Below are 12,603 nucleotides of genomic sequence, written 5' to 3'. Positions count from 1 at the left end.
TTTCACCTGTGACTGAGAAAAAAGTTGGTATCCCTCACCAAAATGTCACTGCTTTAAGTGCACACAGTCCATTGGAAGAAATAAAGGTTTCTCTTGTTTCCTCTTTTTTGGGATGGCCTATATTTGGCCAAATGTATGGTGACTAATTCTCTAAGATGGTGTATAACAATGTTATACTGAAAACTAGCTATAGGTGGCCATGTACAACAGCTATAAAATTCCAAAGTGAGGTGTTAGGGTACTTTACAGATATTATTCAGGATATGATTTTTTAAAAAGCAATATGGTTCTAAAACCATTTAGGATTAGATAAAAGTAAAAACCTTGTGAGCATGGAGTTGGAGACAGGCTTAGAAAGAATTTTAAAACATATGTTTCCCCCTAAGATCAAGAACAAGACAAGGGCGTCCACTCTTGCCACTTCTATTCAATATCCTATTAGAGGTTCTACACAGGGCATGTAGGCAAGAAAACGAAATAAAAGGCAAGGTCTTCCTTTAGAAGGCAGTGGTAAAGAATCCGCCTGCCAGTGAAGGAGACACAGGTTTTATCCCTGATCAGGGAAGATCCCACATGTCGCAGAGCAACTAGGCCTGTGTGATACAACTCTGTTTTAGAGTCTGGGAGCTGCAACTACTGAAGCCTGACATCCTAGAGCCCATGCTGTACAACAAGAGAAGCCACTACAATGAGAACCTCGCACAACACAGCTAGAGAGTAGCCCCCACTAACCACAACTACAGAAAAGCTCATGTAGCAACGAAGACCCAGCACAGCTAAAAATAAACAAATAAAATCATTTAAAAAAGAAATAAAAGGCGTCTAGGTTATAACAGAAGAAATCAGACTATATTCACAGATGGCATAATCCTCTCTATAGAAATTGTAAGGAATCACTAAAAAACTGTTTGAACTAATAAATAAGTTCAGCAAAGTTTTGGGGTACAAGATCAATACACATAAAACAGTCATGTTTCTACAGACTTGCAACAAACAATCCAAAAATTAAACTAATTTCATTTACAGTAGCATAAAAAGAATAAATTTAGGAATAAATTTAGCAAAAGAAATGTAAGATTTATACTCAAAAAGTAAAAAATTTTGTTGAAAGAAATGAGAGAAGATTTAAATGAATGAAAAAAATTGATGTTTATGGATTGGAAGACTTCAATACTGGTAAAACGGAAAAACTCCTGAAACTGATCCACAGGTTTAATGCAATTTCTATCAGAATTCCAGCAATTTCTCTGTGGAAATTGACAAAGTGATTTCAAAATTGATACGGAATTGCAAGGGACCCAGAATAGCCAAAACAGTCTTTTAAAAGAAGAATAAAGTTGGAGGACTCACACTTCAAAACTCTCCACAAAGCAAAAGTAATCAAGACAAGAGTTGTACTAGCATAAGGATAGATACATAAACCAGTGGAACAGAATTCAGAGTCTAGAAATAAACCAATGTGTCCATGATCAACTGATTTCTGACAAGGATGCCAAGACCATTCAGTGGGGGAAAGAACAGTCTTTTAACAAATTGTCCTGGGACAACTGGATAGCTACATTCTAAAGAATGAATTTGGATTCCTAGTTCACACCATTTACAAAAATCAAAATAGATCACAGATCTAAATGTAAGAGCTAAAACAATAAAATTCTTAGAAGGTAAAATAGGGATAAATCTTTACAACCTCAGAGTTGGCAATGGCTTCTTAGATATATAACATCAAAAGCATAAGCAGCAAAAGAAAAAAATAGATAAAGTGGACTTCATATATATTAAAAACTTCTGTGTGGCCAAGGGACACTGTCAAGAAAGCAAAAAAACAGCCTCAAGATGGGAGAAACTATTTGCAAATCACATATCTGATAAATATCTAGTATCTAGAATATATAAACTCAACAACAAAACACAATTCAATTGAAAAATGAGCAGGAATTGAATAAATATTTTTCAAAGAAGATATAAAAATGACTGATAATGCAATGAAAAGATGCTCACCATCATTAATCACTGTTTAGTTGTCAGTGAAGTCCTACTCTTTTGCAACCCCGTGAACTTTAGCCCGCCAGACCCCTCTGTCCACGGGATTTCCCAGGCAAGAATACTGGAGTGGGTTGCAACTTCCTTCTCCAGGGGATCTTCCCACCCAGGGATCAAACCTGGGTCTCCTGGATTGGCAGGCAGATTCTTTACCAGTTAGCCACCAGGGAAGCCCCATTAATCATTAGGAAAATGCAAATCAAAACCACTTCAAACCCAGTAAGATGAACATAATAAAACAAAAACAAAATAGGAAATAACAAATGCAAGGACGCAGAAAATTGGAACCTTCAGACATTGCTGGTGGAAACATTAAACAGTATCTCCACTATGGAAAACAGTAAGGTGGCAAAGACAAGTATGATGACACACCATGAATGAAATTCTGAGAGCTCTGTGTAACATACTTCCTGATTCATTTAGCTGCTAATGCCAAAATGTAGGTCCCATCCTACGATTCTTCTCTCTCCTGCACAGTCCATAATCTCCCTGCCATGTCTGCCTAGCTCTGCCTCCAGAGTCTCCATCTAACTGCTTCTCACCATTTCTTCTGCGTCCATCCTAATCCATACCACCGGCATCTTTGGCAATGAACTTCTGAAACAGCCTCAATCTGGTTTCCCTGCCTTCCACTCTTGCTTCCCTAGAGACCTTTTCCTAGAAGGCAGCCAGAGGATCTCTATAAAGCATTAATCAGACAAGTCATTCCCCTCCTCAAAAGCATTTAATTGATTCAGTTATAAACAGAATTAAATTCAAACCATGTCCTTCACATGATCTGCAAGCACTACAGGATCTGGCTTTTATCCGATTTCAAATCTCATTTCTTGTCACTCACTAGATTCCAGCCCCATCACACTCTGTTCTCCCTCTTAGACTCACTCCCACCTCTGGGTTGTTCCCTTATTTATTTCTGATGCTTGAAGCACCCCTGATTGTCATGAGGCTCTTCTCATTACTTAACACAAATGTCACCTCCTGGATCTCTAGCTAAAGCAACTTTCCTGGACACTGCCATGCTACCCTCTTTCATGTTCTATATGGTCTATTAATTAGGACCTGGAATTATCTTAACTTTCAGAATACAGATATCATTCATCTTCTCTCCCCATTCCACCCCCAAAATACACACATCACCACACACAACACAATGTAAAGCTCTTTTAGAATTAACCCTGATGATTTAGCTGACTTCTCAGTACTTATAAAAATGCTGTAAAAATTTGTTATCTGGTTGAATATTAGAAAGCAGGGGCTTTTAATCTCAGATCTCTGAACTTCATAGAAAAAGTTACATTCTTTATATCCCCAACCTCTGGTTGAAATTCAACATTTCTATCTATTATGAATGTAAGTAACAAAGCACAGTAATAGCAGCATTGATGACTGATACCATACAAAATCACAGATATTTTCTTATGACATTACAGTTATTTCCAATTATCTCAATATCTCAAAATACATTGTTTTGCTCAACACTATTTTGAAATTACAGTAGCTCTATTAGGCTGGTAGTTAGTTATCATTATTTAATGAATTAATAAAGGAGCATATATATGATCATAAACACGCTTTTAAATATCTTTGATGACTTTCAACAGAATCGTTCTCCTTTGGAGTTCTTTGCATTATATTCTGAATTGAGGCCCATCACAAAAAAGTTAAGCAGCCTTGCTCTAAAGGACTTCACAGACAGAATGCATGTTCCTTTACACAACTATTATATCTGGAACCTACTGAAATACATTCAAAGAGGCAAAATCAAAAAATTTATAAAGACTGGAGAACTACATTATGCCCAAAATAACAAGGACTATTTGCTAAATTCAAAACAATGAGTGCCATTTGCTAAATTCAAAACAATGAGAACCAAATGAAAAAGTGGCATCGGAAATCAACTCACAGCTGTATACCAGACTGAAAAGGTAGGTGCATTTCTCTGGAAGTAAGAGAGGGTAACGCCCCAGGGCCAGGGGCTGCTATATCCTTCCACCAGGAGGAAATGCATCTAGGAACCAGATGGACCCTTGCAATTGTGGCGTCCCATGCCCTTTAGCAGTGGCTTCTGGGTTGGAGCAGAAACACGTGGCCGTGACTCAGCTCTTTCTTCTTTTCCCTCAGTTTCTTAAATGAAGATGGGAAGTGGAGATTGACCAACTTTGCAACAGTGTGTCAGTTTGACCGACGCGAGAAATACCGCCGATTCCGGAAACACAACGCCAGTGCACTGCCTAACGGCTGACAGCCCTTAAGACGTAGGTGAGGGGAGAAACAACCAGTAGCACATCAAAACAGAAGACAACGCTGAGGAAAACGTCTCTGGAACTATCCTATTACTGGGGCTTGCGTTCCCCAGGGTCTTGCCTAGGGTCTAAAAAGCAGATTTCAACTCCTGGCTCTCCAGCAGCAGCCTGATGGGAAGATGGAAACAGCGACCAAGTAAACTGGAATATTGAGGAAATTCTATCCACAACATGTTTGAGGAATTACAATCTCTGGGAGAGTCGGTCCTCGCCAGGGAAAAGTAATTAGAAAAGTCGAGTATGTTAGATATTCTGGAAGGGAAAAGAAGGCAGAAAAAGAATATGGCAAGGTAAGGGAAAATGACTACATTTTCAAAGAAGATTTAATTAGAGTATAAACACAACCCAAACTTAACAAAATTTCATAAACCTACCAAATTAGTAGAGACAGGCAAGGGAGCAGAAGAAAAGGAGGACAGAGAGAATATAAAATGACAGAAAATGAAGTCTATTTCTAATTGGAATGAATGCAGTTGGAAGTCAGCTAACATAGGAGACAACTCTCAGAATGGAGAACTATATATCCTTTATACGAAATGAACCCAACTATATATCCTTTGTACAAAACACATATAAATGAAATGACTCAGAAAGGTGGAATTTAAAGGCTATGAAAAAGTATTCCTGGGAATCTAAAACAAGCACAAATGCACAAAGTTTGAGGTTGCAATATCAATATCAGAAAGTCAGTTAAGAGTAAAAATCATAAAATGGAAAAGGCTGGTAGCTTTACAAAATTGAAATTAAATTTCCAATTAAGATAAACTTGTCAAAATCTTTTGGAAATTGTAACATAATCTCAGAATATTCAATAATGACTGCTTGGACATAAACATAAATGAGTAGAAATAACCATAATGGAAAACTCTTATAACTTTTAGTATTTAATATGTCAAATATATGCAAACAAGTAAGATTTATAGGATCTGAGTAGTGTAATTGTTTTCATAGCTGTGCCCACTCTGTACCTTGGAAATAGAAGAGGAACTTTTGCTAATGCCTATGAAATATATCCTAGTGCTGTTATGTGCTTATTCATAACAATGGCCTCAGTAATTTCTATATTAAAATATTTGTATGAGATCCCATATTTTTCAACTGCTGGTTATATTCCATTCATCTACAAAATACATTAACAAAGACTCCACTGATAGACATGTTTAATTCCAGATCCAAATTTTTGCAATTTCTAATCAGCAATCTTGAGCATAAATGCATCTTGGTGAATTTTTGTGAGTGCACCATTTATGGAAATTTCTTGGTGCTAGCAAACTGAGTAAAGTTAATATTGGATTAATAATGATCAAATTTTCCTCCAACCATCATTTGGATCATTTCCATAATTTTGCTAACTAAATAAATTTCAATAAATTTGCTAGTTATTGCTGTTCAACATGAAAAAAATATTTTGTATTAATAAGTTAGTCGGGAAACTTACTGCATGCACTTATTTTTTCTGTAGCTTTCCAGCCAACCCAGTTACATTTTCTAGGTAAACAATTGTATCAGCAACTCATAATGGTAATTTTACCCTTTTCTAATGTGGATTCCTTTTCTTTCAGTTTCTCTCAACTTCTCTTTTAAGTGAAAACCTTGTAGATCAACCAAGATGTGGGAGTAGAAAGACCTCACCTCCTCTTACAAGCACATCAGAATCACTACTTACAGAATAATCATCTATGAAAAAGACTGAAACCTATCAGAAAAAGATCTATAACTAGAGGCAGAAAGAAGAACCAAAATGAGCTTAGTAGGAGGGGTGGACTCACTATATAATCAAGTCCCATCACCTCAGGTGGGCTACCCACAAACTGAAGAATAATTATAGTCAGAGGCTTTCCTAAGGAGTGAGTGTTTCTGAACCCCACATTGGACTCCCCAGTCCAGGGGTCCTGCACCAGGAAGACAAACCTCTCTTCATCTGTGATGTATACATGTGCATGCCAGCCAGAGCCCCTTTACCAGTCTCTGTCATGATAGTTTCTTCAGGGAGAGGAAGAGGAGACCTGGGGGAGGATCTGGGATGATTTTGAGTGAGTAAAGCAATTTGGCTGTGCCTTGCAGAAGCTCACATCTCCAAGGAGAGCTCTACCACAAGTGCTCACTGAGGCACACCTGTATCCTATGTGCCATGCTCTCTGAGTTCCCTGTGGACAGGGCATCAGCCACCGCTTCGACCTGAGTCTCAGATAGTATATATATGACCAGGTAATTCAAGTGGTTTAACTCTGCATGTGCATTCTCTCTCCAATATTGTGAAACCTCACTATTGGATTATACCATCAGCTGATATACTATTACATCTAATTCTAAAACAACAAACATAAAATTTCCCTGCTGTACCATGCCATTTCTCTGCTTTCCTTTAGAGGGCTGTCTATTTTGCTGTCTCCATCTCCTTAGCCACAGCAATCAGATGAGAAAAAGAAATAAAAGGTATTCAAATTGGAAGGGAAGAGGTAAAACTGTCATGATTTGCAGACAGCATGATAATCTCTATAGAGAACCCTGAAGTCTCCGCCCAGTGAACACTCTTTTAATCATGACCTTGGACATGAAAAGCAGACTATCACCAGGATCCCAGCAGTTTTCCACATAGTTTATCCTCATCACAACCTCTCCCTTCCCCTAAAAGTAATGATGGTCCTGACATTGGTATAACATCTTCTGTGCGTGTCTTTATAGATTTATCACCCACACATGTTAATAGACTTTAGTTTTGCCAGTTTTTAAAAAATTGTATGTCTTTTAAGTCTCTGAATCTAGAGATTCCCCCTCCATCACTCTTCTTTTTCTTTATGATTCATTTGTTTAAGACAGTTATAAAGCTGTTTGGATTTGCTGATGAGACCCTTAGGATTTAGTTCAACATATTCTCTGTTCTCTGTATTTTTTACAAAACAGTAGCTGTATCCAGAGGTTTGACCACATTCACTTTGATCTTTTTAGCAAGACCTTGGTGGTGGTGTGTTCTTGCATCAGGAGGTACAAAACATCTCTCTCTCTTTGTGATAACAGCCTGATGCTCAACCCTAGATCTCTTAATTCACTGTGGTTTGTAAAATGGGGATATTCTACATCTATCAATTCTCATTGATATATTAGCTAAACTAATTCTACAAAGGGACATTTCTCCTACTGTTTACTTACTACTGATGTAGTTTAGAGAAAAAAAGGCACAGTATCAGATTCTCCTTTGAACTTTAATGGACCCTTTGTCTCCATCATTTATTTGAAAAGCCATTCTAGTCGGGATCATCTTTAAAGTACCTCTTGCCAAACCCATTCATAAATTCTCAGAATTAATAAATTCTCTTAAATAATTTGACCCCTTGATAACATTTGCCATGGGTACTCATCCCCACCTTTTTCAGTTTTCTTCTGAGACACCACATTCTCCAACCATCCTTCCTACTTCATCAAAGGCTCTTCTCAGTTCCCCTTTCAAGAGTCCACCTCTCTTCCTCACTTTTAAATGTTAGAGAGGCCCATACTCCCCAGTTTCGATCTCTAGCTGCAATCTCTCTCAAGAATTCTAGAGCAGTACAGCCACTGGGCTGCATGCCACTTCATCAGGGTGTCAAATAGTTTCAGACTTTACCTGGCCCCCTCTACTCCCCTGAACCTGCACCCCTTATTTTTTTCCCATCTCAGTCAGCAACACCACAGTTTGCTCAGAGGCCATATAGCTTCTTTCTATCCTGCGTCCACAGTTTCAAAATCTGCCTTTAATTGAATCACTTCTTACCTTCAGAGATAGGTGTTTTGTCTTTCTTTAGCCCAGTCTTGAACTTCTGCTTTAGCAAATATAAGGTAGAAAATTAGGCTTATCATGTTATTGCCTATCATCAGGAAGAAGATTTTAAGCCAGGCAGATTCTGCATCCTGAGGAATTAAAGTGCAAAAAATTATAAACTATTGTTGTGTTTTGTAACATTTAAAATATAGTATTAAACTTAATATAGGCTTGATGCAGGTCACTTAAACATGGCAAAACATTCTAATAAGGAACAAAAAGTTAAATTTCACTCTACAAAGATAATCACCATTTGACTTATGGTTTGTGTCTATGCACATATAACTTTTCATGTATAAAAAGGACTTTGCATGAATATAGTCTAAAGCCAAGAATGCATATGGTTTTATATTCAGAAATATCCCATAAACATGTTTGTATATTAGGAAATATTTGATTGTATCCTAACTGTTACTGACTAATAATCCAGAGTTTAGATTTATAAAATTTATAAGAGCATCCCTTATTTCTTTAAAGTTGTTTTTCACTTTTTGTTGCTATAAGTTTTAATAAGTTGGTGATTAATTATAAACACAGCAATGCTTTTGAATAAGATTTATCAAATACCCTTATTTATAAAAATGGCTGATATGTTTTCTCTTTCAGCCTATTAATATGATCAGTTTCATTAATACATTTTATTAATAAATAGATCCACTTTACTTTCTTAGAAAAGGGCCTACTTAATCATGATGTTGTACATATTTTAATATATTGGTGAATTCTATGCACAGGTAGTTTATTTTTGGCATCCATACTCAGAGATGACATTAAATTTCAGTTATGTTTTGATTTGTTTTACCACTTTGCCCTTTACTGTTTGATCAGCTGAGGTTAAATTTTATGCAGTTAAATGTAAAATGCATTGTGATTGCATTTTGGTCTCTGGTGTCATGCTTTTGAAGGATGGATATCCTGTCTGAAGTTTAAATAATTATTAACTCTTATTTTACTTTAGTATCTTTATTGTATCCTTTCTTCATTGACATTTGTTATCATCCATAATTAACTTGGGGATAAATACGAGAACAGAATGTAATTATTTTTTTTTCAAGTGGGCTCACCACTGTGTTTTTAAAGACATCAATCCATTCCTTCTGGTTTGAGATGAAACTTTATTATAAAGAATGTGTTTTTTTTTTTTTCAGAACTTGACCAAATGATCACCAGTTTCATTTAAAATATAAAAATGTTTCTTGCCAAACTAGACATTAAATATATTTAATTATAGATTTCTATAATTAAAACATGCCAAATTTGACAGCTAATAGGTAAGCAGAGAGTGAAGAAAAAAAGAACCAAGATGTGTTTAGAAATTTAATGATAAAAAAGTTTTGATAATTTTTTTTTAATAAATTTATTTATTTTAGTTGGGGGCTAATTACTTTACAATATTGTAGTGGTTTTTGCCATACATTGACATGAATCAGCCATGGGTTTACATGTGTTCCCCATCCTGAACCCCCCTCCCACCTCCCTCCCCATCCCATCCCTCTGGGTCATCCCATTGCCCCAGCCCTGAGCATTTGTCTCATGCATCGAACATGGAATGGTGTTCTGTTTCACATATGATAATATACATGTTTCAAAGCTATTGTCCCAGAACGTCCCACCCTCACCTTCTCCCTCAGAGTCCATAAGACTGTTCTATGCATCTGTGTCTCTTATTCTGTCTCGCATATAGGGTTATCATTACCATCTTTCAAATTTCATATATATGCATTAGTATACTGTATTGGTGTTTTTCTTTCTGGCTTACTTCACTCTGTATAATGGGCTCCAGTTTCATCCATCTCAATAGAATTTATTGTCATTTGGAATTGAAGTCCAACCTAGAAATTTAATGTGCGTCTCCCTTCTAATATTTTCACCAATGTTGCTCAATAAGTGTGCAATCTTCTTCATATGGACTTTGTACAATTTTCAAAATACTCATAGGTATTTTGCAATATTAGTTGACACTAATTATTGATTGATACTATGCTTCAGATTTTTCCACATTATGCTATCTAACTTTGATTTCACCCCCTACCCCCTGCCAGGAAGACAATCACAATCTCTGTCCATAGTGTTATATTTTTCCTCTGCACTTACATGGTGTATATCAGTAATTTAGTTTTCTTGACAGGTGTGTTTGCTAGCATTTTCAGAATGCTAAACAATAGGATGGCTAGCAACACACTTTTATTTTTCCTGATTTAAAAGTATTTGAGAATAAAACTACTAATAGCTGTTATGCATTGAACACAAACATCTAATACTCCCATGAATGATCTGATGTGGTAATTACCTTAACTCCATGAAGTTTCTATGTCATGTTAGGCATTTACAGCTAGAGACACTGAGATTAAGAAGTGTTTCCAGGTCACATATCTTGTAAGTAGCTAAGATTTGAACAAGGTAGTTTTGCTGGAGAAATTGAAACTGCTAAGAAACTGTTAGGCCTTCCCTTGTGGCTCAGCTGGTAAAGAATCTGCCCTCAGTGCGGGAGACCTGGGTTCGATCCCTGAGTTGGGAAGATCCCCTGGAGAAGAGAAAGGCTACCCACTCCAGCATTGTGGTCTGGAGAATTCCATGGACTGTATAGTTCATGGGGTTGCAAAGAGTTGGACATGACTGAGCAACTTTCACTTCACTGTTAAGTAGCTGACTCTCAATGTTTCTAGTATTTTTGCTTAAATGTTTTCTTTCCTGATATCATCATCTTTGGTTAATGTTTACTTCATCTTTTTATGCTATTCTTACAAGTTTCAATGTTTCTATGTCTATTTTAGGTATGTGTGTTATATATTTATTTTTTATTTATATAATATTTATGTATTTTATATAATTTCTCTGTGAGGTATACAACTGTGGATTTCTGTTTATCCCACTGTCATTATTGGGTTTCTTAAAGGTGTGAATTGCTGTCTTTCTGTAAAACTAGAAAACAATCACTTTTTCTTCATATTTAACTTCTGTACTATTCTCTTTTCTGGAACTCCAGTTAAATGTATGTTGGGGCTTCTCCCTGAGTCCCCATATCCTATACCTTCTATGTTTTTTTAACGTGATTCACTCTGGATAGATCCTCCAGATGGGTCAAGATAAAGTAAGTTATACTACAGATACTAATACCCCCTCCCCAACCCCTCACAAATACTAGTGGCTTTTAATGGCAGAGATTTGGTTTTTATTTAAACCAAAGGTTCATAGTCAGCTTCCCCAGTGGCTCGGTGGTAAAGAACCCATCTGCAAATGCAGGAGATGCTGGTCTGATCCCTGGGTCAGGGAGATCCCCTGGAGAAGGATGGCAACCCACTCCAGTATTCCTGCCTGGGAAATCCCATGGACAGAGGAGTCTGGAGTCACAAAAAGTTGGACACAACTTAACGATTCAACAACAACAACAAGGTTCATAGCAAGTTGGCTAGAGATCATGCTCCATGTCTCTTCATTCCTGGCTCCTGGTTGATGGATTTGCAGTTGCTGTTCTGATTGTTGCCAGTTGCTGTGTCAGAGCAAGAGAGTGGTCTGTTGATTCTTAATGCTTATCTTCAGAATGAACACATATCACTTTCTCTCATGTGTCACTGGTAAAAATAAGTTATATAAAATATATCTAACTTCAAGGAAGTGGGAAATGCCCAAGAGGAGAACCAGAAAAATATTGTATCAGCAATAATTACTTCCCAGCCTGCCCTCTGCTCCACAAATGGATTCACTTACCTTCCTCTGTGCCAAACACACTAATCAAGAGTGACCACTCCACAGCCCTCCAGCCCTACCTTCATTTGCTTCAGAGCCTCACTGAAGAACATTCAAACATTCATCAGGACGTAACTCTCAAACTGTCTGCCTAGCAGTGTGTAATCAGCATTGGTGTGTGTGTGTGTTTTCATTTGCTCAGCTGTGTCTGACTCTTTTGCGATCCCATCAACTATAGCCTGCCAGGCTCCTCTGTCCATGGGATTTTCCAGGCAAGAGTACTGGAGTAGGTTGCCATTTCCTACTCCAGGGTATCTTCCCGACCCAGGGATTATGCCCATGACTCTCACGTCTCCTGGAATGGCAGGTGGATTCTTTACCACTGAGCCACCTGGGGGTTGTGTCAGCATAACTAAGGACCTGTGGTTTCTGTTTGTCTCCCAATCCTCCTTTTCTGAAAGGAAATATTTATTGCAGCTATTGGATTGCTATGCTACCATTATATACAGCATGATAGAGCATGTAGCCCCTGGTATAGAGGATTCTCCCCCAATGAAGGGGTGGACACATTCTGTACTTTGACCTCGATGCCATATCTAGATGGGACTTTCGGTGTCTGTTGACTTCCTTATAGAAGGAGTAAAATTGCTGTGCATGTAAGTTTTTATACATTTTCAGGCCTTTAAATTGCCTTAAGAGAATTGGTCCAAATTCCTTAACTTTCCGATGAATGGAAGCAGAAGCCTCACGAATTCTCTTATTAGACGTATTTAATCA

The 12,603-nt window shown here is 37.3% G+C and overlaps 1 protein-coding gene across 30 annotated transcripts in view; it reads right to left on the bottom strand.

Annotated features, from left to right (window-relative positions):
* Positions 1-12,603, bottom strand: part of SLC17A1 (solute carrier family 17 member 1) — a 215,238-nt gene that overhangs the window by 173,806 nt on the left and 28,829 nt on the right. For all 30 annotated transcript variants that reach the window (XR_014062747.1, XR_014062743.1, XR_014062741.1 and 27 more), the window contains one exon: positions 8,092-8,228. Coding sequence is in view for 6 of the 30 variants with exons in the window: in XM_081522124.1 (XP_081378250.1) it covers positions 8,094-8,228 (135 nt within the window). In the remaining 24 variants the exon portion in view is untranslated. The remainder of the gene's footprint in view (positions 1-8,091; positions 8,229-12,603) is intronic.

This window comes from Giraffa tippelskirchi, chromosome 8, assembly GCF_054371585.1.
Source record: "Giraffa tippelskirchi isolate mGirTip1 chromosome 8, T2T-mGirTip1v1.2.pri, whole genome shotgun sequence".
NCBI lineage: Eukaryota > Metazoa > Chordata > Mammalia > Artiodactyla > Giraffidae > Giraffa > Giraffa tippelskirchi.
The sequence above is the reverse complement of the archived record's forward strand: the minus strand, read 5'-3'. Positions and strand labels throughout refer to the sequence as shown.